Source organism: Hordeum vulgare, chromosome 3H (assembly GCF_904849725.1).
Source record: "Hordeum vulgare subsp. vulgare chromosome 3H, MorexV3_pseudomolecules_assembly, whole genome shotgun sequence".
Lineage (NCBI taxonomy): Eukaryota > Viridiplantae > Streptophyta > Magnoliopsida > Poales > Poaceae > Hordeum > Hordeum vulgare.
Genome location: NC_058520.1, coordinates 335,841,892 through 335,865,460, shown reverse-complemented (window position 1 = coordinate 335,865,460; position 23,569 = coordinate 335,841,892). Strand labels below are relative to the sequence as shown.

At 42.1% G+C, this 23,569-nt stretch overlaps 1 protein-coding gene across 2 annotated transcripts; it reads right to left on the bottom strand.

Annotated features, from left to right (window-relative positions):
* Positions 1-14,601: 14,601 nt before the first annotated feature.
* LOC123443782 (serine/threonine-protein phosphatase 6 regulatory subunit 3-like) lies at positions 14,602-22,461 on the bottom strand. Of its 2 annotated transcripts, none has more exons than XM_045120309.1 (19): positions 22,179-22,461; positions 21,226-21,329; positions 20,023-20,109; positions 19,861-19,936; positions 19,685-19,759; positions 19,467-19,520; positions 19,169-19,228; positions 18,963-19,079; positions 18,568-18,662; positions 18,044-18,246; positions 17,802-17,899; positions 17,322-17,425; positions 17,076-17,241; positions 16,874-16,996; positions 16,692-16,774; positions 16,472-16,613; positions 16,143-16,172; positions 15,884-15,954; positions 14,602-15,792 (listed from the first exon to the last, which is right to left on the bottom strand). In XM_045120309.1, the coding sequence occupies exons 1-19, from the start codon at positions 22,215-22,217 to the stop codon at positions 15,090-15,092; spliced, it is 2,430 nt and encodes an 809-aa protein (XP_044976244.1). In that variant the 5' UTR covers positions 22,218-22,461; the 3' UTR covers positions 14,602-15,089. The 2 variants fall into 2 exon arrangements, with proteins under 2 accessions (XP_044976244.1, XP_044976245.1); XM_045120310.1 differs by having other exon boundaries at positions 14,602-15,789.
* Between the last annotated feature and the right edge of the window lie 1,108 nt (positions 22,462-23,569).

Below are 23,569 nucleotides of genomic sequence, written 5' to 3'. Positions count from 1 at the left end.
AGCCAGATTTTGAAGACAATGAAGTGGTGATGGATCCCACTCATCCTACTTCAGCTACAACACACGCAGAGATACGTGTTGAGGCAGAGGCAGAGGCAGCCAGAGCATCTAGAGCTCCACAGTTGAGATCCAAAAAGGATCAAATGGTGTTTTTTATCAGCACCATCCAAGGGGTGGAGAAGAACATTACAAATATCTTGCTGAATCAGAAGAGTCTCGAGAGGATCATGAAAACCAAATTCCATGACCTGGATATCAAGGTGACTGAGATGACAACCATTGTCTATCAGTTGAAGCATGAATCTAATGCAGTGCACACTCCGAGCTCCAACAGTGGGGATGATGAAGATACATCTATTCCAACTACCACTCAGTTCAATACCCTGGCCAGATCTGCAGTTGTGACAGTTTCGCAATCCAGATCGTCTTCATCAGCCAAGCATCAACTCCATCAGCTCCACTAGCTCCTACACCTCCAGTGTCAACACCACCACCTCATAGGACATCTATTGAAGCCTTCGCCTACGCTCTCCTATCAAATCCATCAACTACTACCGGAGGAGATCAAGCCCAGAGGAACGCATAGTCCTAGATCTTTGAACTTGTTGGTAACTTGTTGCCAAAGGGGGCAACTGTATAGATCAATGGGGCTTCGAGAGGGAGAGTGTTGTTTTTGTTACTCTCTTTAGTTTTCTAAAACATTTGGTTCTTTTTTATGTCTTAAACTTTATCATGTTTAATCATACACTTTGATTGTTGATGCTTCTATTTCCTATCCTTGAGCTATCAATATTATGATCCTTCACTCATTTGTTTGGTGTTATGTGCATTATTGTTCACTCATATCATTTACGCTCACCACCAAGCTGTATGTGACATGGAAGAGTGACCCATGATCCTAATCAATTGTGCATTTGCATTCAAACACAAATTTACAATAATGCACAAATTTAGGGGGGGGGGCTCTTACTTATCACATACTCCCCCCGTAAACTAATATAAGAGCATTTAGAACACTATTTTAGTAATCTAAATGTTCTTATATTAGTTTACAGAGAGAGTACTTCTCAAAGAAACGATGTTATTCATTGATTGTATCTTATGTCGAAGCTTTGATCTATGTGTTCTCAATAATTACCAAAAATGGGGAGATTTAAAGCACAACTTCTCCCTAAGGTGGTTTTGGTAATTAATAACAACATATGTGGCATTGTTCTAATGATTCTATCTAGTATATTTCAGGAACACATCAATGATGCATTGGCTAAGGATTGTGAGGAGAATCCCTAGATGCAACGAACATATATTGGCAACAAGCTTGAAGACTCTATATTTTATATTTTGTGAAAATCACATTTGAGACCATAGGAAAGCCAATACTATTAAAACGGGATGAGGTGACTATGATGATCTCGTTGCTCAAGTGCTTAGAGATAGCCACCAAATACTCATGAAATTCTCCCACAAATATTCTGTCCAAACCCTAAATGTACGAAATTTGGTGCCACCAACTGTCCATTCGGCCCTACCGAGTTTTTCACCACACAGATACCATGGCAAACCCTAGAATCTCAGTACCACTAAGTTCCATATTGATGCAACCGAAATCAGTGCCCCCGACTCTATTAACCAACTTCTTAAAATCAGAATTTCCGAGTTTTGAGAATCGTTCTCACTGAGTTGTGGAAACTAACTAGGCCATCCAAAATCGGTACCACCAAGATTCATATATCGATCTCAACAAAAAGACAAAAGTTGCCACATTCTGCACTAGTCGATGCCACCGAGTTTCACTTTAGTTTCACCAAGTTGGGAAATAATGTTGTAACGTTTGGGTTTTTGGAGATGCCTATATATGCCCCTCCACCACCTTTCATTCATAGAGGAAGCACTCAGAACATACAAACACTTAACATATCCATTTTTTTGAAAGAGGGCCACCTACTCATGTGTTGATATCAAGATATTCCATTCCTACCATATGAATCTTGGTTTCTAGCCTCCCCAAGTTGCTTTCCATCCAATCAATCTCTTCTACCCAAGCCAAATTTGTGAGAGAGTGAGTGTCTGTTGAGGAGACTATGTTTTGAAGCACAAGAGCAAGGAGTTCATCATACTACCGCATCTATTACCTTTTGGAGAGTGGTGTCTCCTAGATTGGTTAGGTGTCTCTTGGGAGCCTCCTACTTCGTGTTGTGGAGTTGAACCAAGAGGTTTGTAACGGCAAGGAGATCGGCTACTTCGTGAAGATCTACCCCGAGTGAGGCTAGTCCTTCGTGGACGTAAGACGTGATGGAATATACAAGGTTGCTTCTCCGTGGACCCTTCAAGGGTTGAGCCCTCCATGGACTCACGTGGCCGTTACCCTCCATGGGTTGAAGTCTCCGTCAATGTGGGCGTACGATAGCACCACCTATCGGAACCACGCCAAAATTTATTGTGGCAATATTTGCATTTGATCTTCCTATCCCTACCCTCTATTTGCATGTGCATTTCTTTACTTTCCGCTATACTCTTAGACTTGCATGTGTAGGGTGTGCCTGACTTGCTACAATTTCTAAAACTTGCCCACAACTAAAATTGGGAAAAGGCTAAGTTTTTAGTTAGTCAAGTAGTCTAATCAACCACCCTCTAGACATACTTCGGACCATAATGCAAGCAGGTAAGGAAGTTCAAGAGCTATAGGCTACTGAGGAATTCGAAAGATCGAATAGCAATTCGAAGGATTTTGTGAAACACATGACAACTGAGGATGAATGGATCTCCGGTAAGTGTGGGGAATTATGCATAGATGTATTCAAGCGAAAATGGAGTTGTAAGGCAGCACGCACAATAGATCCCCAGAACGTAGGAAAAAAACTTGGGGTATCTTATAATAGCAAGAGCAACTCGGAATGGGAGTTAGAACGATAGTTGTATGTAGTTATCCATAGGGGTTGACGGTGGAAAGAAATCGCAAAAGCGATGATCACAAATTCTCGAGAGAACATCGGAGAGTATCTTCGGAGCCTTTCTGATGAATCAAGCCATCATCTAGAATAAGGGGCTCTCCAAGAGGAAGTAGTTACGAGAACCTAGATTGGACTTAGCAAAATCTTTAACCCAAACTAGAAGAGAGATCAGAACCCAAAGTAAGAAAGAGGAGTAAAATATACTACCCATTTGAGATGTGGGCTTGTAAGCCACACAATAATGTTAGTAAAATTTGTTTTTTTCAAAGACTAGACTCAACTTTGGCCAGGGAGTTGGAAAGGGGCATCCTACAGGCAGTCTACTCTGATACCAACTTGTGACGTCCCCAACTTGGTCATACACTAATCATACACGCAAATGCGTATGATCAAGATCACGGACTCATGAGAAGATATCACAACACAACTCTTGACACAAATAAAGTAATACGAGATTTATATTACAATATAGGGGGCGCCTCGAGGGCTTGAATACATAAGATCGAATACAAACGAGTCAGCGGAAGCAACAATATGTGAGTAGAGACATAAACAAACAAGTTTGCTTTAAGAAGGCTAGCACAAACAATAACATGGATAAAAAAGGAGCCTCCTTTCTGGGAGCCTCCTAACTAATTCTGGTCATCGGCGGCCTCCACGTAGTAGTAGGATCTGTCGGGGTATTAGCAGTAGTCAACGGAATCAACTAGCTCCTTGGCTCCATCATCTAATCGCTACAATCGTATCAAAAGCGAAAAGGGGAGCAAAGCAACGGTGAGTACTCATCCAAAGTACTCGTAAGACTTACATCATATCTAAATTAAATATGCATTAGTATAAAAGGAATGGGGCTATATCTTTGTACTTAACTGCAGAAATGCCAGAAGAAAGAGGAAAGACCTAGTCCTATCGAAGACTAGCATCTTCAGTGTCTTGCAACATTAGAAAAGTTTAGATTAGTAAATCATATAAAAGCATGCAATAGCAAGGCCCAGATATCCTTCCTCGACTCCCTGCGAGGAAACGATCCCGGAGCCAAAATTTTAATTTAATATCACAAGTATACAGTACTGGTTGTAGTAGATCAGGATCCTTTGTGAGCGTCCGTTATCGTGGACACAGATATATACTTCCCTGCACGGGTGCACCATATTACCCAACACGCTCGATTAACTCTGGCCGAACACACTTTTTGGGGTCATATCCGGCTTCGGCTGATCGACAGGTCGTAGTCCTACCTAGGCTCAACGGATAGGCCAACACGTCGGCCTACGCCTAGGTGCTCACATGTTTTGGGCCCATCGCCCTTTGCACTCCTACGCGTTATGAGGATGGCTGATGTCAGTCTTGGTGCCTCTTTGTACAAAGAGGGTGCTTACATGGGCCACCTGGGCATGTGCCGCTCAGCTGTGACGTCTGAAGAGCTTTCGGGAGAATGTACGACGAAGAGTGACCATACTTATTCCCGCATGGTGGTTAGTGCGATAAAGGCCAGAGGCCTACTCAGATCACATATCCAAACCCATTAGTGTCTTGGTAGCTCGTGCAAACGATCAGCGATCCTCCCGATCTTGCCGCCCCCTCTCGTGGACTTATGGCAAGGGCAAAGATTGCCCGGCCGTGCCGTGTAATTATCTCGCGGGTACCCTCCAAGTCAACCCAACTCCACAAGACATTGTCGTGAACTCAGGTCCACCACAACTAGGGTGGTACCGCATGTCCCTTCAGTCCCACAATACAAGTAATAGGGGCAACAAGTAAACGTAACAGTGTGTCCTTGTCATCAAGGGCGAATTCTGAAAAATCACCCTCGATGGATTTCCATTTGATGTAACCGTCAGAGCAAACTAGAAGGTGTCACCCACGACAGTCGATAGTAGTCATGAAGCATCGTCCATCCATGGGGTGTGCAATGATGTGCCGATCTTCCATAATCCTCGACAGTCGATAGTAGCGTTGTAGCGTCGTACAACTAAGGAGGGGGTGCGGTGATGTGACTGTCTTGGCTCGTCGATCCCCTGGATTGAATCTTCCGATAATGTAGCGGGGTAACAAGGACAAGGAAAGGGGTCACTCGTGGCTCACTAACCAACATATACTAAGCATATAGGATAAGCACGCAGGTATCAATAGCAGGTTACAAAAGAAGGTTATGCATCAGAATAGGAGCAATTAAATACAGTAGCCAATTCTAATGCAAGCATGAGGTAGAAATAATTGGGCGATATCAGAATGATCAAGGGGGTTGCTTGCCTGGTTGTTGTGCAGACAGATACGGATCCTCGACGGTGAAGCAGTCGATCACCAGATCAATATCGGTCTCGGGGTCTACCAGAAAGGAAGTAACGAAGGGGAAACAAATAAATAACAGAGCAATCAAGTGCAACACTAATGAAATAGCACGGCAAGATGTGTGGTTGTCATGCTTTAATGCATCCCTAAGTATTTTAAAAGAAGAGGGAAAATAGCTCGTAATATTTTCCCATCTCGAGGTATTTTCTACACATATGATCCGGATGCAAAATGTCCATGTTCAGTGTGTTAGAGGGGTGTGGCAGCTGTGTTAATAGTATATTCGGATTACTTACATATTTTGAGCAATTTTCATATATAAATTATTTCTATCTGAGCTATGATTTATTGTATATCATTTTCAAAGTTTTAATGCTTTTATGAATTTTTGGATTTATTAATGAATCAAATAAAATAATGTTATCTCGTGTGGGTACACACAAGTGTACGCATAGATGTGCTGCTGAGACTGACATGTGAGGCCAGTCAACTACCTAGTCAGCAGTTGACTAGTCCACATTGACTAATCAAGCGGGTCCACTAGACCCACCTTGCACTGACTAGGCTTTACTAGTCAGCCAGTTGACTCGTCAATTGGGTCCAATGGGACCCAATGGTCAGTCTTTATGAGTTTCACAGTATTTAAACTAAACTAATTTAGTTTAATTAGGGTACAGGACCAGACTGTCAATGACTCTGTTAGCAGTGGGTTAATTAACATCTAATATAAAAGCTACACATCTGACCGGTGAACTAGCTAGGGTGTGCATGCCCACACACACGCAACACGACCAAGCCATGGCCACGGCGCGGTCGGTCGACGACAGCAGCGGGCGGTAGCGAGCAGCGCAGCAACCGCACCCAACTAGACGCGGCGGGGCGGAGCACGGTGCACCAGCAGAGTGGGGCGAGCGGTGCAGGCAGCAGAGGGCCTGTTCGGGCGGCGACGGGGTGTCAGGCTCTAGCTACTGACAGAAGAAGAAATACGGTTTTGGGCCGAATTCAGAGATCGAGATTAGCTCAAAGAGGAATTATGTTACTCTCAAAATGGGGAAAGTTGGTAGAGCACGCCATAGGCGGCTTAGGGTTTGTACCCATACATCAATTGCATGCCTCTAAGGGCTGGAACGAGTGGCATTTATAAGCCAGCAAACGAAAAGTAACTAAAGTGAATTAATCAGTGTAGTGCACCCTTGCCGGATCCCCAACAGCGACGCGGAAGCTGCGTTGGGCCATCGGATGCAGGATCAATGCATAACGTCTTCCACTCCACCGAACCGGTATCTTTCTCTTACAGCCGTTAGATGCTCCATCCACCATCCTAAGCTCTTCCAACACGCATGAACTGGGGAGGCTCTCATGCCTGACAATTCCCCCCTGTTAAGCTGCAGCTTGTCCTCAAGCTGCAAAAGAAGGAAATATTTTTTGGATAAAAGCTGAATCCTCCCATGTGGCTTCCTCCACTGGCATGTTCACCCACTTGATTAACCATCTCACAACCGGAATACTGATGTCCCCCTGAAATCTTGGAACCAATTTCCTCTCCAATATAGTTTCAGGCTCCATCTTGATCACACCATCTGGACCAACCAAGGGAAGATCCTTGGAAGGCACCACTGATGGCCCAATGTGCTTCTTCAACTGACTCACATGAAAGGTATGATGCAACTTGCAACCCTCAGGCGGGAGTAACTTGTAAGCATGAAGACCCACTCTTTGAAGAACTCTGAAGGGCCCATAAAACTTGGAGTGCAACTTCAAGTGCGTGTGGAGACTAAGAGATGTGTGTCTGTAAGGCTGCAGCTTCAAGCACACCATATCTCCAACTACAAACTCTCTTTCTTTTCTCTTCTTGTCAGCAAACCACTTCATCCTTGCGTGGGCTTTGATCAGGTTCTGCTTGATCACTTCTAAGGCTAACTCTCTGTTTTGGAGTAAATTGTCAGAATCCATGGAGATAGTATCATGCAATGCAGATTCAGCTACCATAGGAGGTGGAAACCCATAAAGAGCTTGAAAAGGTGTCATTTGTAGGGAAGTATGGAAGCTAGTGTTGTACCACCGCTCAGCTAAGGCCAACCATCGATGCCATTTCTTTGGTTGTTGGAAGCACATACATCTCAGGTAATTTTCCAGGCACTCATTCACCCTCTCAGTTTGCCCATCAGACTGAGCATGATAATTGGTACTCATGTGCAGTTTAATCTTCATAGATTTAAATAGTTGCTGCCACAGGTTGCTAGTAAATATTATGTCTCTATCGGTGACAATTACCACTGGCATGCCATGCAACTTGAACACTGTCTCAGAGAAGGCCCTTGCCATAGATTCCACTGTGATAGGATGCTTCATGGCTATGAAATGAGCATATTTTGTAAATCTGTCTACAACCACCAGAATTAAATCCTTGTTTTCAGAAAGAGGCAAACCCTCCACAAAATCCATACTAACATGGACCCAAGCAAAATCACGCACAGGAAGTGGTTCCAACATACCTGGATAAGGACAGTGCTTAGCTTTATTAATCTGGCAAACTGGGCAGGCCTTAACAAATGCAGTGACATCCTGTTTTAACCCTGACCAATGAAACACCAACTTCACCCTTTGATAAGTAGCTCTTTCTCCAGAGTGGCCTCCTAACTCAGAGCTATGGAAAGTTTTCAACATGTCCTGTCTAAGAGTTGTTGCATTCCCCACTACCACCTTGTTCTTGAACCTGAGGATACCATTTCTGTAGGAATAGGAACTAGTGTTATCCTTGTCCATAGAGCAATGAGTAATTAACTCTTTAATCCTCTCATCTTGACTATAGCTTTTCACCACTTCTACTACCCAGGTGGGAGTAGTGCTGCTAGCAACAAGCATGGAAGCTAAATGTTTCACCCTGGATAGTGCATGTGCAGCTTTGTTCTCTTTGCCCTTCTTGTACTCAATGGTGAAATTGTATCCCAACAATTTAAGTAACAACTTCTGTTGAATTCCCTCGGTGAGTTTCTGCTCCTGTATGTATTTCAGGCTCTCTTGATCTGTTCTGATAATTAGAGCAGTTGCAAGGAAATAATGTTTCCATTTCTTAACAGCCTCAATAGTTGTCATAGCTTCTTTATCATAGGTGGACATAGCAGCAGCTCTAGGCCCAATTGTTTTACTCGGATAAGAGATAGGTCTTCCTTCCTGCATTAACATAGCTCCCAAACCATATCCACAAGCATCAGCCTCTAAAATAAATGGTTTGGAGAAATCAGGTAATATCAACACTAGAGAGTGAGTAAGCTTGTCTTTTATTTCATCAAATGCCCTGTCCTGTTCATTGCCCCGGTGAAAAGCATCTTTCTTTAAACAGTCAAACAGTGGTCTGCAAATTAAACCATAACCCTGAATGAATCTTCTGTAGTAACCACTCAAACCCAAGAAACTCCTCAATTCAGTAATGTTTGTAGGAGCTGGCCAATCCTGGATTGCCTTAATTTTAGATGGATCAGTAGCTACTCCTTCTTGGTTAATAATGTGGCCCAAATACTCCACTTCAGTGTAACCAAAAGAACACTTTTCCAATCTTGCATATAACTTGTTTTTTTGCAGTATATCAAACACCTGAGTCAGATGGTCCTTATGTTCTTCCAATGAAGTGTTGAACACTAGGATATCATCAAATAATGTTACCACAAATTTGAGCATGCCAAAGAGAAAATTCATTAAAGCTTGGAAACTAGGGGCCATTTGTCACACCAAAGGACATAACCAGGTACTCAAACAAGCCCATATGAGTAACAAAAGATGTCTTGTGGATATCCTCTTCTGCCATTCTGATCTGGTGGTAACCATTTCTGAGATCAATTTTGGAGAAAATTTAGCTCCTTTCAACTGATCCAACAAATCTTCAATGATTGGAATTGGGTATTTGTTTTTGATTGTAATAGAATTCAACTTCCTGTAATCAGTGCACAACCTCCAGGATCCATCTTTATTTTTTACTAATAATACACGAGAGGAAAAGGGGCTGGTGCTGGGCCTGATCACTCCAGATTTTAACAATTCTTTAATGATCTTCTCCAATATTTCCTTATGATGATGTGGCATTCTGTAAGGCCTTTGATTCACTACTTTTGCTCCCTCTACCAAAGGAATTATGTGATCACATGATCTGCTTGGAGGTAACTCAGTAGGTTATGAAAGAGCTGCTCATACTTTTGCAGCAGTGTTTGTAATTCTGGAGGTAGCTCCTTAGCTGTGTTATTCACTTCCACAGCACAAGCAGTAAACGGTAAAAATTCACACACTGCTTGCTCCATCAGTTTATCAGTGCAATATTTAGCCTCTTCAGGTTGTGCCTTGGGAAATGTTTCATCAAAAAATGTGACTAACTGGCCATCCAATGCAGAAACCTTCATCTCCACTTTAATGAAATCCATGTGTACTCGGATGTACTTTTTTAACCAGTCCACTCCCAATATCATATCATAACCCTTCAGTTGCAGAACTCTCAAACTATCAGTAAACTGCTGACCTTGTATCTCATACAGACAATCCTGCACCATGCATTCACTCCATAGCATTTCTCCACTTGCTACAGCTACTTTAACTCTAGGAGCTGGCTTGGGTTTTACTAGTAGTTTGGTTGCCATTTCTGGAGACACAAATGTAGATGTGCTACCACTATCCATTAATGTTGTAGTAGAGGTGTTGTCCACCTTAACTGTTAGGACAAAAGTATTCTTTACTGCTCCAATTCCCATAGCTGCATGCATAGACACCTGCAGAATTGCATCAGCTGGAAGTTGGTCCATGTTTTCCAACTCTGGATCAGCAAAATCAGTAACATAAATGGTCTCAGGCACTTCCTCCTCATGTGCTTGCAGGGCTTGAACATGTGCTCTTTGACTCATCTTGCATACTTGCCTATGCCCTGGAACCCAAGGTTCTCTACACTTGTAATAGACTTGGTTCTGTTTTGCTTGCTGTATCACCAAATTTCTATTTTGTACTATAGGACCACCTTCCACCTTTGGTTGCTCAAAGGTCACTTGCCTTTTTGGTTGGGGAACATAAGCCTTAGTTTGCACCACCTGCACTGGTGGTTGAGCCTTTTCCATTCTTCTAGCATACCAGATAGCAGTTTGCATATCCTTAGGTTTAAAACACTCCACATGGCTCTTGATATAAGTATTAAGGCTGGACACAAAGCTAGTCACATAGTAACTATCTAGAATTTTAGGGTTTTATCTTCTCATAATATTCATTAAGTGTTCAAACTGTTCTACATATGCTGACAAGGTGGAAGTTTGATGCATTGCATGGAATGAACTTACTATGTCACAGGATGAGTCAACAGCAAATCTCTCAGATAGATAAGAACGGAATTTGTGCCACGATACATTGCTAGGTGCATATCTAGTTCCTCTCCACCATTGAACAACAGGCCCTTTCAAGTAAGACACTACGAACTCTGTTCTATGCTCAGTTGGTGTTCTAGCAGCAGCAAAGTACTGATCTAAATTCTGAATCCATGCTTCAGGATCCTATCCTTCAAACTCAGAAATATTCAGCTTTCAGGCTTCAATGTGAGAACAGGCCTTCTACTGTCTGAAGAAGAATATTGCATGTGCTTCTGCCCATCTGGACACTCTTCTATTGCTCCAATATCCACTTGTTGTAACTGCAGTTGCTGCTGTTGTCCAGTTGCTTGATTGCCATCATGCTTGTTGTTGGTGAAATTAGGATGCCCGTATGGGGCCTTGTTAGAACCACCCAAATTGAGCTCCTTTCCTGTGTGATCCCTCAACACTGCTGAGCCTACTACCACTGATGCTTCCTTCTCCTGGCCATGAACTGATGGTGGTGTGAAATTGTTCAACTGCTTCGACCTACTTGCAGGAACCACGCGTGAGTGCACCTCGTCAACTTTTTTCTGGGCACTCCCTTGCTCAGAGTGCTCAATTCGCCCCTCCTCGAAACCATGGTCAAACAACAGTTTCCTGAAGTTCTCCTGGATCTTGTCAAAATTGCTTTGCATCATGACAAAATTCTTGTTTACCATTGCTTGGAATTCATGAAACTCTTTCTGATCCTCCTCTCTGTTGTCTTGTAGGGTCTTAATATCTAATTCCAACAACACCAGCTGCAGATTTTCTGTAACAACCGAGTCTACTTGCCTTGTCATGGTACTGCTAGAAACAGGGGTGGGTGGTGGGATTTGATTCGAGTACCTTGATCTTGATCTAGCGCCGCCAACACCTCCGTTGATTTGGACCTCGTCGAAGATGCTTCAGCTCGCTTCTCTTCTACTCGTCCTTCCAGCCGAAAATCGACTGGCTCTGATACCAATTGTCAGGATCTAGCTACTAACAGAAGAAGAAATACGCTTTTGGGCCGAATTCACGGATCGAGATTAGCTCACAAAGGAATTCTATTACTCTCAAAATGGGGAAAGTTGGTAGAGCACGCCACACGCGGCTTAGGGTTTGTACCCATACATCAATTACATGCCTCTAAGAGCTGAAACGAGTGGCCTTTATAAGCTAGCAAACGAAAAGTAACTAAAGTGAATTAATCAGTGTAGTGCGCCCTTGCCGGATCCCCAACAGCGACGCGGGAGTTGCGCTGGGCCGTCGGATGCAGGATCAACGCATGACGTCTTCCACTCCACTGAACCGGTATCTTTCTCTTACAGCCGTTAGATGCTCCATCCACCATCCTAGGCTCTTCCGACATGCAGGAACAGGGGAGGCTCTCGTGCCTGACACGGGGCACGCGAGGGGCGCGACCAGCTGCGAGCGCGCACGGCCAAGGTAGCAGGCGGGTACGGGTGCGGTCGCGCGGCGAGCGGAGCTCCGGCTGAGCTCAACCGCGGCGGCGTACGGCGTCTACGTCGACGGATTTGACGGGAAAAGGGGGGATTCAGGGGAGAAACTCACTGGGAGCTCGATGGCGAGGTCGGGGAGGCCGGGGGTGGCCCGAAGCAGCAGCAGACGCTGACAAATAATGGCGGTCGTGGCGGAGAAGATCGGCGATGACGAGGCGTACGCGGCATCTCCGCTCGATTTGGCGAAGGGGAAAACGAGGTCGAGGGCTGTAGCTCTCTTGGACAGATTCTCACGGCGCGGGGAGACGGGTGGCCACGGCTTCGTCGGGGCCATGGCGACCATGAGCTCGTCTTTCGGATAGATGGACACGAGCGAGAGAGAGGGAAGTTGAGTCTAGGGTTTGTCCTCGGGGTCGGGTGCGTGCTTATCTACGCGAGGAGACGCCGGATTGCCGTCGCGTGGCCATCGGTGCCATGGACGTGTGCCCTTCGTCCACGGAGGCCTTTGTGAACACAGGTTGAAGAAGGGAGTGGTGGTGGGCTCATGTAGTAGCACGCTCCAAGTGGCCTCAGGTTTCTTTCTATTTTCTTTAATGTTTTTTTATTTTTATTTATTTTACTTGGCAATTAGTTTAGTTAGCAAGTGATTTATTTAATTTGAAACTTGCCACAGAAATACTAGCTAATATTCTAGGGTTGCACAGAAGTTTGAGGGCATTTGTAATTATTTAAATTTACGTTCGAATTTAAATGGGCAACTTAGATACTCCTTAACCACTTTAAATATTGTTGCAGTCAATTTTATAGTCCAAATGGGTTTGGTTTCACCGTGACAGATACTCGGGGATTATTTGCAACATGGCTAACATTTTGGATTTACTAGTTTGAAGAAATAATCATTTGACTTTATTTCAAATTTGAATTTGGCTTTGATTTTCATCAAGTGAAAACTTTGCTTAGTTAAACTTGATGACATGGCACCATTAGTGTGAAGTTAGTGTAGCATGACACTCGGGTTGTTACATGGAGCTACAATAACTCCAACCCAGTTCTCCAAACAATCATAGAACCACAAACCGGTACTAACCCACACAAAATGGCCGGAACCGTAGAGCACGAATTAGGGGGAACCAGAGGTTCCTTCTCACGAATCCGGATGAACTCACAAGACAAAGGTAGTAAGGATCTCTTGGATCTCTATCAAACTTGCTGCATAAGCTTGTACCTAAATGGTTTGACAAAAGGTTTCCAAAAGGATGGGGGTGGAGTTTTACAGCATGGACAACCCCCCCCCCCCACACACACACACACACAGGTAGGTGTGGAAAGGTTTCGAAAGTAATTAGCTTTGCATGGTTTCCTTGGGAGAATAAGCAATCAACTTTAGGAGTTGTTGGAGAGCTCCTCAAAAATTCACGGAACCTTGACAGTGTGGACACCTTCCACGAGAAGGACTAAAACTTTTAACTCACAACTACAAATTATGTGAGGTTTTTTTACATTTGAAAGTAAATTTGATGTAGCTTCTCGTGATGTACCCTTATGATCCCGTCTCTCCTCTAAAAGGGGTGTGGAACAACGAAACATCACAAGTAAAAACTGACTGCATCAGGTTGACTTGAAACTTGTTTTCTTCAAACTTGTTTCTTCAAATCGGTTGCTTCAAGAGCTCATAGGATGTTGGATTTCTTTCATGTGATGCCTAAGTTCAACCAACAACAATGGGGCTGAAAGTATAGTTGTGTCATAAGATTTCAAGGTAAATTTAAGTTACTCCCTCCGTTACGGTTTAGAAGGCACGTTTGGAAAATCTTGGGACCAAGGTAGTCACAGATTGGTTGTGAGATGTAGTTGATGTAGATGCTAATGCGCCTAATCAACTGAGAAAATACTAGTACTAATGCGTGAGCAGCAAATTAGGAGGGCGCATGCATGAGTAGTACTAGTACTAATTAATAGGAGTAATTGCTTTCGCGCGCCTTAAACCTTGTCTATTTTGAAAACGCACGTAAGTTTAACTGTGCCTTTTAAACCGTGACGGAGGAAGTAACATTCTTTTTTTTTTTGGGAGGGGGGATGAACTTAAGTTAGCATTCAACTTCACTTGAAACTTATTTTCTCCAAACCGGTTGCTTGAAAAACTCATAGGATATTGGATTTCTTGTGATACCTAAGTTCAACCAACAACAATGAGGATGAAAATATAGTTTTCATCAAGATTATAAGGTAAACTTAAGTTAGCATTCACCACGTATCAGTTTAGTGTGACTTCTTGTGATCGGACCTATTATTGTTGAAGACTTGTTGATGGTTGTGGTGTCCTCATCATTCACTCTAATTGAGTGTCTCACGCCAGACATTACCTAACGCTCTCATGAAATTAAGATCTTGTGTAAAAATCATGGATGGGTTTTTAATTGTCCAACTAGTTCAACTAAATCCTGCTTATTCTGCTTTGGTAGTTATCAGAACAACATAGTTCGGGAACAACTGCTCAAGACTAAGACATGTTTAACAAGCATGAACTGAAACAATTTAAAGCAACGAACAGAGATATTTTCATAAAGAAATAGCATGCTCTATTTGAACTGACGCACATCGAGTCAGAAAGAATTACAATAGCTAAACTAGAAATAATAGGATATGAAATATAATAGTTCCAAAGTTAACCTAATGATGAAACAAAAGACTAGGTAGACAAAACAGTTGCCATCCAAAAAGAATTGTGTTTTCACATATCGCAAGACACGAGACTACCGCCAAATGACATTTCACAGCCCATGAAACGGAGGGTAAATTTTGAAGCAAATTGACCAATTTCTGATGATGTGTGCGCGTGCAGTTAGACAATGGTGCTCATTTGTACAGTGATTGGCCACAATGGAAGGCAAAATAGTACACTTGCTTATTGTACAGCAGTTTGCTCCGAAGTTGCTTGTGGCTGATGAGCACTTGAAGCAAAGATGATTGCCTGTCTTCTCGGGGGTCTGACTAATAATTGCTCGTCAGCTATGCCATTTCAGTCCATGAGATAGGCTGCCACTTCACTCATTTGCTTCTGCTGCGCCAGTTTTAGCTTCAACATCCACGGCAGATACTTCCTTGCTTGGTACCTCATCGACTGCATCAGCTTTCACTCCAACATCCCCGACTGCGTCAGTTTCCACAACTGTATCAGTTTTCGTTTCAGTATCCACAACTGCATCAGTCTTGATTGGTACCTCAACATCTTCGTTAAGGACAGCTTGCTGGGAAGATAATGCAGAGCCTGCCAAATTACTCACATTGACATCAGGATCTGGTGAAGCTTCAGAGATAGGATTGTCCAAATCAGATGAGCCAGCTGGTTTATCTACTGTTCTCTCTGCCTGTGTCTCAGTAGCTGGGGCTGAAGATGCAGCTGCTTCAGAGGCAGCTTCATCGGTGCTAACTTCGGTACCATCAATTGAAACATCCGGTTGCCGCTTGGTACCTTCTGCACTTTCTAGTTGTTCATTCTCACTGTTCAAATTTGCCTGTTTGGTACATTCTGCATCATCGTCTGCCTCCTTAGCAGGGCCATTTCCAAGACCCAAGGTTTCCATCTGATCCTCAGTGCCAATTGCTTCACCATCATCAACTTCCTCGATGTCTGTGGAAGCCTCCTCAGAGTTGGGTGAGGACGAAGGAATAGAGGCAGCTAAACGGTCATTGATACCTCTCTCTCCATCAAACGTGAACCAATTTGAATTTGTAAAGAGGGAACTGCTTTTAAACACATGATACATTGCCAATCAGTTACCTCCTACAAGACAAAAAAATCAAGGGTGCTGGAGTACGATTTAAGATAGGAAATTACCCGTCCGGATCATCTCCCAGACGCAGGGAAGATATTACCACCTCAGCTGATTCGTCATCAAAATAGACATCCTGAAAGGCAAATAGAAGAGATTATATTAGGCTAAAACAAAAACAATATACTTGTCGGTACATTATACATTCCATGGACCAACTAACCATAATGTTATATGCTTCCAAACGAACTTAGAGAAAATGAAAGCAAGAATGCTAGAATTGTGTGCAAATAACAAGAGAAACAATACGTTACTTAAATATACCTCATCATCCCGTTCAAGTGACCCTTGCGCCTGCATTCAAATGATCAGCGTGCATCGTTAATATGTCTGCATATATAATACCACAGTAGAAACAATAGCAAGATGCAGGAAATAAATATTTCAATAGTAGCGAACCATCAAGTCAAACAAACTACTCCCTCCGTTCCTAAATATAAGTCTGTTAAGAGATTTTACTACAGACTACATACGGAGCAAAATGAGAGATCTACACACTAAAATATATGTCTATATACATCCGTATGTAGTTTGTAGTGGAATCTCTTAAAAGACTTATATTTAGGAACGGAGGGAGTAGCACATTAGCATACCTCTTCAATGTCATCATTGCTGTATATCCCATAGCGGAATGCCTGGCTCAAGTTATTGGCCAGAGCTGCAACATCATAATCCCTGTCTCGGAAGTCGTCATCATCACTATCCCTACCACGGTCATGAAGCGAGGTTGGCCGTCTGCAGCAGACAAGTCCAGCGATACTTAGAGAAAATGCAAGCAAGATATAGCATGCTAAACAAGGAAAGAGAACCTACCCACAAGCCCAATGATAAACATTCTCCACCTCATTTCGCCTGACCAGAACATCTGTCTGCCATTCAACCCACTCACTGTTACCCTACTCAAACAAAAGATTCCAGGTCAAAACAAGGCATAGAAAACTGTAGAAAAATCATACTTGCTAAGTATTGAGTGGATGCACAAATAGGAAAGATACCTGCAGGTGAGTCTGGATTGTGCTATTACTATTTCCCAACTGAATGAGTTTATTGGCTATTCTTGTCATGTGACCAACATTCCCAATTTTTGAAGGGGTTTTCCCTTCAGACGGCACAGTAGGCTGCACACAAGAGGCAAAGCATGATCGGGAGTTCTTGGTAGTATTAGGACAAACATGTGATAGCATAAATATAACTTACCCCATTAGACTCTGTTGACAAAGAAGAAAGCTTGTCGGCAGCAAGAATTTTACCAACAATGTCACATTCATTAAGAACATGCTCGACAAGTTCTGTTCTTTTACCCTCCAGGCAAGAAACAATTATATTCTCGACATGATGGTGCAAAAAGTTGTTGTACGGGTACCTGTGGTTTATAACAAACATATGAGACAGCCCTTTAATTAAACAATGATGAAGCAAAGGAACATAATATATCCATCTTACTCAAAGAATAGGTCAATGGAGCGCTTTATTGCCGATTGGCTGATCAGCTCTTGTTCAGCAGTTTCACTACCAACTGTCAGCAAAACAGAGATGAACTCCACAATCTGTAAGAAAGGGTATATCCAGCTTAACAAAAACGAGCAGAAACCAAGACACTATAACATTGCCGAAATGTAAGAGCATGCAGTGCTAAATAACACTAATACGTTCTATATGGCTCGGCAGATAGAAATGATATACAAATAACATTTGATCACACACTAGGATCCAAGCATGCATGCATCTCGTCTACGTCTAAACCCCAGGTAACCACACCAAAACTGTAGTAGGTCGGTCCAGACAAGACTAGACACCTTTTTTACAAAATACAAATAAAGTAAGTCCATCTGGACAGGAAACAAATAGCTCAAGGCTCAGAAATGATCACTACAATATTGAAATACCAAATGGTCAACTGAAGGGATTTGCAACACCCAGTACCTTCAGTCGATGTTTCCCCAGAGGTGGGCGTAAACATCCATAAGTTGTAGGCAAAACATTTTCAGCAGCAGAGGTGTCCAATAAGTTCAGCAAATTACCTACAGAAGTATGTCAGCTATAACAATAAATCTAAAAAAAGATCTAGCAAACCATGACACACGGTGTAGTGTAGACAAGGTCTATAATTGATTAAGGACGAAGGTTTTCCTAGCAAAATCTTGCACAAAATACCCAACACTCACCTAGACTCTCGAGCATACCATCAACTGTCTCAGGACTGGCAGTGACCAATGCCCCATGACTTACATTGCTTCTGAATGCTTGATAGGAAGCTGATGCCAATCTTTTTGGGTCCAGTAAAGATATGCACACTGACAATGAATGAACCAGCACAGACTTGGGTCTTGATCCTTCAAGGGCATGGCAGAACAACCTCCCAACAAAACTGCAATTGCATAGAACGTAACATACATATTTCAGATCCAAAAAGGAAAACGAACAAGGAAACCTACTTGTAAATGTAGGGCTTTGTCCCCATCTATATAAAGCCTCTTCAGATAAATTTAGACATGGACTCTTTACAAGCATAAAATAGACATGGACTCTTTACATGTAAAGGATTATTTAGAAGAAATGCACGGATATTCTTTCTGTGATTCTCACCACTACCAAAAAAAAAAAATCAAAGCACTTTCCTGCTGAAAGGTTTTCCCCTGCCCAATAAAGATTAAAACTGTGATGGCAATAAAGTTCTAAAGATTGAGACCTTGGACTGCATATTTTTGCAGCGAGAGATGGAGGTGCACATCGAGTCACAGCACAAAGAATTTCGGCAGCATTGGCATGCACTTCAGGAGAGTCCTGCTTGGCAATATTACACGGTCAAATTTCTGCTAGAAACATTTCAATTGAATTTTTTCAGTGAGAAACTGAATATTGTTATTTAGGAGGCTTATGTTTACATAGGTAAAATATCTCAAGACAAAAGGTTTGCTACTCCCTACGTCCCATAATATAAGAGCGTTTTTGACACTACAGACAGAGGGAGTAGGTTTGTATGCAATTATGTCTCAGAAAATACAAGCAGGTATATGCAAAGGCAACAAGGCAAGATAAACAAATAAATACATTTCCCTAGTGCTATATATTTCCCCAACTCACCGATGAGCTAAACTTATCTGCGATCATTCCAAGAACATCTGTATTTTCTAACCACTGCATTGTATCAGCATAGTTTGAATATATGGTCTCATCAGCACCAATCAGACGTATCAGCACCTGAAGAATTCCAGGGGCAGCAGCATCAACCAACTGTGGCAGCCAAAACATCAATCCAATAAATGTAATAATTATCAATAACATCTCACCTCCATTACAGATGTGATCCCAATCAGGTCGACAAGTTGGACAACGATCTCTGGATGCTCCTAAACAAAAATGAGTGTGTTGTAATCCATTGAAATGCTCAAGAATCAAGCTAGTGGCATGAAATTGGTGAGCACAGAATTGTTTGAATGAAAGCTAGACCCAGCGCAAAACATTAGCTTGCCTTGATTGGCCAAACAGCCCAAATATTCAAAGAAAGTACACTAAATGAACATATACCCCATAAGTTCTAAGTGTGAGTTAATAAACCGTTCCTTGTTTATAGTGGACAAGGAATACCTGAACATAATTCATTAATGGGGCAGTCTTCCGCAGCATCAAACAAATTACCACCTACAACAAATAAGTAATCAAACTTGTAATAAATATGACAACGACTACAAGATGAGAGTATCAACATCAGATTAACAAAAGGCAAGACCAAACTTCTGGAGGGAGCTTTTAGAATGAATTTATGCCATGATTCAGGTATAAATAATCCAAATAAAATGAAATACCTTACTGAAGTAACCAGATAATAATGTGCTGTGTGGATGATCAGGTTTCACAAATGAGAAAAGCAAATCCATTAACTGTAATGCAGAAGAGAAAGAGAAATAAAATTAGCTAGAATGGTTGTAATGAAACATATCTGGCAATGTCGTCAAAAGGACAAGAAAGTTTTTACTCTAACCTCTTCATCCTCTACTAGGGTCCTCAAAATGACATCGATTTCACAAGTAAATATCTCACAAGCAATGAAAGGGAACCTGCAAGGAATGGGTAAATTTCTACGAAGGAGGAAACTCTGTCCTTAACATATAAAGGTAATGAATGTTAATAACCAATGGCATACTTGAAAGAGCGCTTTTTTTCAGCATCATCCGGAACTTCTTCAACAACATAACGAAGCAATTGTTCGACCTGGGCCTTGTCACGCAGGCTACAGAAAACATTTCAAGCATTATATGCTGGAAATACTCAAGGAACAATGGATGTCATTGCAGACAAGAAAATGAAGGCCAATATAGGTATTAACTATATCAGTCATTCATTCAACCAGGCGATTTATCACAAAAACTCAATGTGCCAATTTGGTTTGAAGGTGCAAAATACTAGTTTAATTACTTGTACTTGCTCAGAAAGCATCTGGTTTACTTCTTTGCAGGTTAATACAGATAAAAGTAAAACTAAGCATCTATTTGTAGAGGAAAATGAAAAGGGGAATAGAAACAGTTTTACCCTCCTCAAGAAAAGAGCATACTCAGAAAATAGTGATCCTTGCTTGTAAACAAAATAACTGTGTGAACTATCTATTTAGAAGAAAGCACTACTGCCAGCATTAGTGCCAAAAACAAACTGCAAATTCTGTGCAGATTTTCTTCCTATGATGGGATTAAAACTGTGCATATGCAGCAAACTATTGATAGTGGGGTGTGTGGTGTATTACAAGTGGATATAGACCCGGACAAGAAAGCCTTTTCTTAAGCACAAATGCGGTACTATTTTTAGCAAGCTATCTCTTCTACAATAGGCGGTCTGATCAATCCAAAATACTGAGGCAGGATTTGGATTTAGAGAATCAAAAAGCAATCAACCATCCCCAAACAAAGTGCTGCTGGAGGGAAATGCTAAAGTCCCATTCCGAATTCCATTAAGGTTGTATTCCTACTAAGAAACTTTGGGTTATACTCTACATCCCATTCCAGCTCGTAAGTAATCCAATTTCTGTATTAGCCTTTGAACAGCATGGGTCATGAAAGGACCAGAAAAGGAATGCAGTAGGATGATTCTATCTTTCCTATGTATGGGGCACATGATTCTCTTAAGTGCAAAAACAAATGCACTTGACTCATATATGTACACTGGTTCATATTCCCTTAACCTAATAAGCAACTTTGTTTCCTTTACAACGGTTGCAGCTATCTGAAGAGAAAAATATATAATTCTTATTTGATACTCTAGTACACAGTATGAAAATGAATAGTAAGGTTAGACGATAAATCAAACATGACACCCATGTAAACCTCAACTAATAACAGAAGCTCAAGGAAATTACAAATTTATGAGTCGGGTGTTCAGTGCTTTGCACTCTTGAATAATTTCATCCTCGTCAAGAAGTTCTTCAAGTGTAAAATTTTCCTTGTCTAGGATTGTATCCACCTGAAAAAATAATATATTAAGTTAGGTATATTCATAACCTTTGTTTCTAAAATACTATGAAAATATATAAATATATCATTGAGGATAAAAAATTATTTACATTGGTATGAAATAGTATTATATTTATCATTATTATTCATGATTGATGTGAGACATGAGATGAAATGATGGAGCCATTGAGTAAAATCATCATACAAATCCTGATACAGCTGAGTATGGATGATTGAACACAAGATTTTATGAAGGCAACTGAACACAATACCAACGAATGGAACTGGAATTGGAAAGGTACTTAGTTTTTCTCAAACATGATATTATATCGGAAGAAAATTAGTAGAAACCAAGTAGCTCATAGAGTAAGTTCATCCTAAAACAGCTTAAGTACCCAACTCATATGAATCTTCAGTTTACGATGCTAATCAAATGGTATCACACATCAGATCAGGGATTCAGTTTTAGGAACACAGCAGCTTTGCCATATGCATCCCCTGTTACACAATGATCCGAGTCCTCCCCATGGCTAACTTGCATGCAAACATAACCGAATCCAAACCGAAGGCATCTACTCCATCCCTGCAACCCGCCCCAATCATGATAAGAGCACATGCACGAGCTCGCCAATGCAAAATCACAAACCTCGCAGTCGCAGCGCACCCGAGAACAAAATAAGAGCAAGCGAGCATTATACAACCCAAGTGCGGCACCCAATCCACAGTGTCAATCTAAACAAATGGGTTCACGACCAAGCTCGCAGCCACCGCAGCACAAAGGGGCGGACGGACGAACAAACCAATCTGAGAGAGCGGAGGGGGGTGGGGGGGGGGGGGGAGCTACGAGCAGGGAACTCACGGGCGAGGCCGCGGAGAGACCGGTCATGCGCCAAAACATGGTGGCGGCGGCGGTGGATCTAGGGTTTCCGGCCCCGGGAGGCGCGAGTCCGCGGCCGAATCCGCGCGAATCCGGGCGGCGGCGGCCGGATTGGGCGACCGGGGAAGGGGGGTGGATCGGGAGAGGGGCGAGCGGATCGAATTGGGATCGCGGGGGGTGAGAGGCGCACGAGAGGAGGAAAAAACAGCACGCTTTTCTATTTGGGCTTTCCTTGGGTTTGATTTGGTTTGGAGATGGGGGATTGGAGCTGGCTCTGGCTGAGGGGCGCTGTTACTTTTGGCGACGACCGCAGATGGCGATGGGTTGAATGAATTATTTGCTCACTTGTGTTGTTAATTCCCTCCGTTGAGAAATATAACATGCTCTAACTATTTTATGAATCGTACGTATAGAATGTTTCAATATATTTATTCACTCATTTCAGTCTATATGTAGATCATATTAAAATATTTAAAACATCTTATATTTATAAACAAAGGAAGAAATTGTTAATTTTTAAGTATAAAAGAAGAACAATTTCTGAACAACGGACTTGTTTCAAATCTAGGTTAGTTTTGTCTATAGCGATATGTCTGTTGGTGGTTATTGCTTACAAACACATATTCATATGTAACACATGTATATGAAAATAGTCGATGGAACTTTATTTATCGCATAGGTTCAGTTGGTTTTAATAATGGGTCATTTCTACTTCAACTTTTAGATCGTACATACTTCTAATTTTTTAGACTACTCAAATATTGTTGCTGCAATAATTTGCTTCCTTGTGTTTTGGTGATTGATCTTATAAATAGTGTGGGACTAATGTGTTTGCTCGTGCACACAGAATGTTAAAGTTCGTGAAGTCATTCGAAACTCCAAAGATAATCTTCTCCGCGGCAGCGAAGATTATCACCGAAGATTATGTTGTCGAAAGTGACCCCCTCAAAATTGCTGATGCAAGGCAATTGATTCAATGTGTGTCCGAAGAAGTTGACGGCAGACGAGAAGTTTGAAGACGAAGCGAAGACGTAGTATTTTGTTTGGTTCTTCTTCCTTTTCTTGAGTCATGGGACCGCTACTATTAAGTGGGTGTAGTGCTCGAAGCTTACGATTCTCTAATGCTAAACCCGAAACCTAAGTAAGATGAGAAGAATCTCTTTATGCTCCGAACAAATACTTGTCAGCAAAAGATAAAGTTCTTCTTCGTTGCGGAAGTTTTGGTTCAGACCAAGGAGTTAGCATTTCTTGCCCCACAAGTAATATTTTTCGTTGTGCTCAAAAATCCGACCGTTGAAGACGTGTCAGTTGGTCATTAGCCGAGTGTTCATGTCCAAAATGATCCTTTCCCATCGGGAAGACCGCGGCTATAA

Excerpts from the sequence above, each read along its gene's own strand:
- LOC123443782 (XM_045120309.1), bottom strand. The coding sequence starts at position 22,217 with ATGTTTTGGCGCATGACCGGTCTCTCCGCGGCCTCGCCC. Across the intron at positions 17,900-18,043 it reads TGGTATGCTCGAGAGTCTAG|GTAATTTGCTGAACTTATTG; the intron begins GTGAGTGTTGGG and ends ATACTTCTGTAG. Across the intron at positions 17,242-17,321 it reads TCCATTGACCTATTCTTTGA|GTACCCGTACAACAACTTTT; the intron begins GTAAGATGGATA and ends TATAAACCACAG.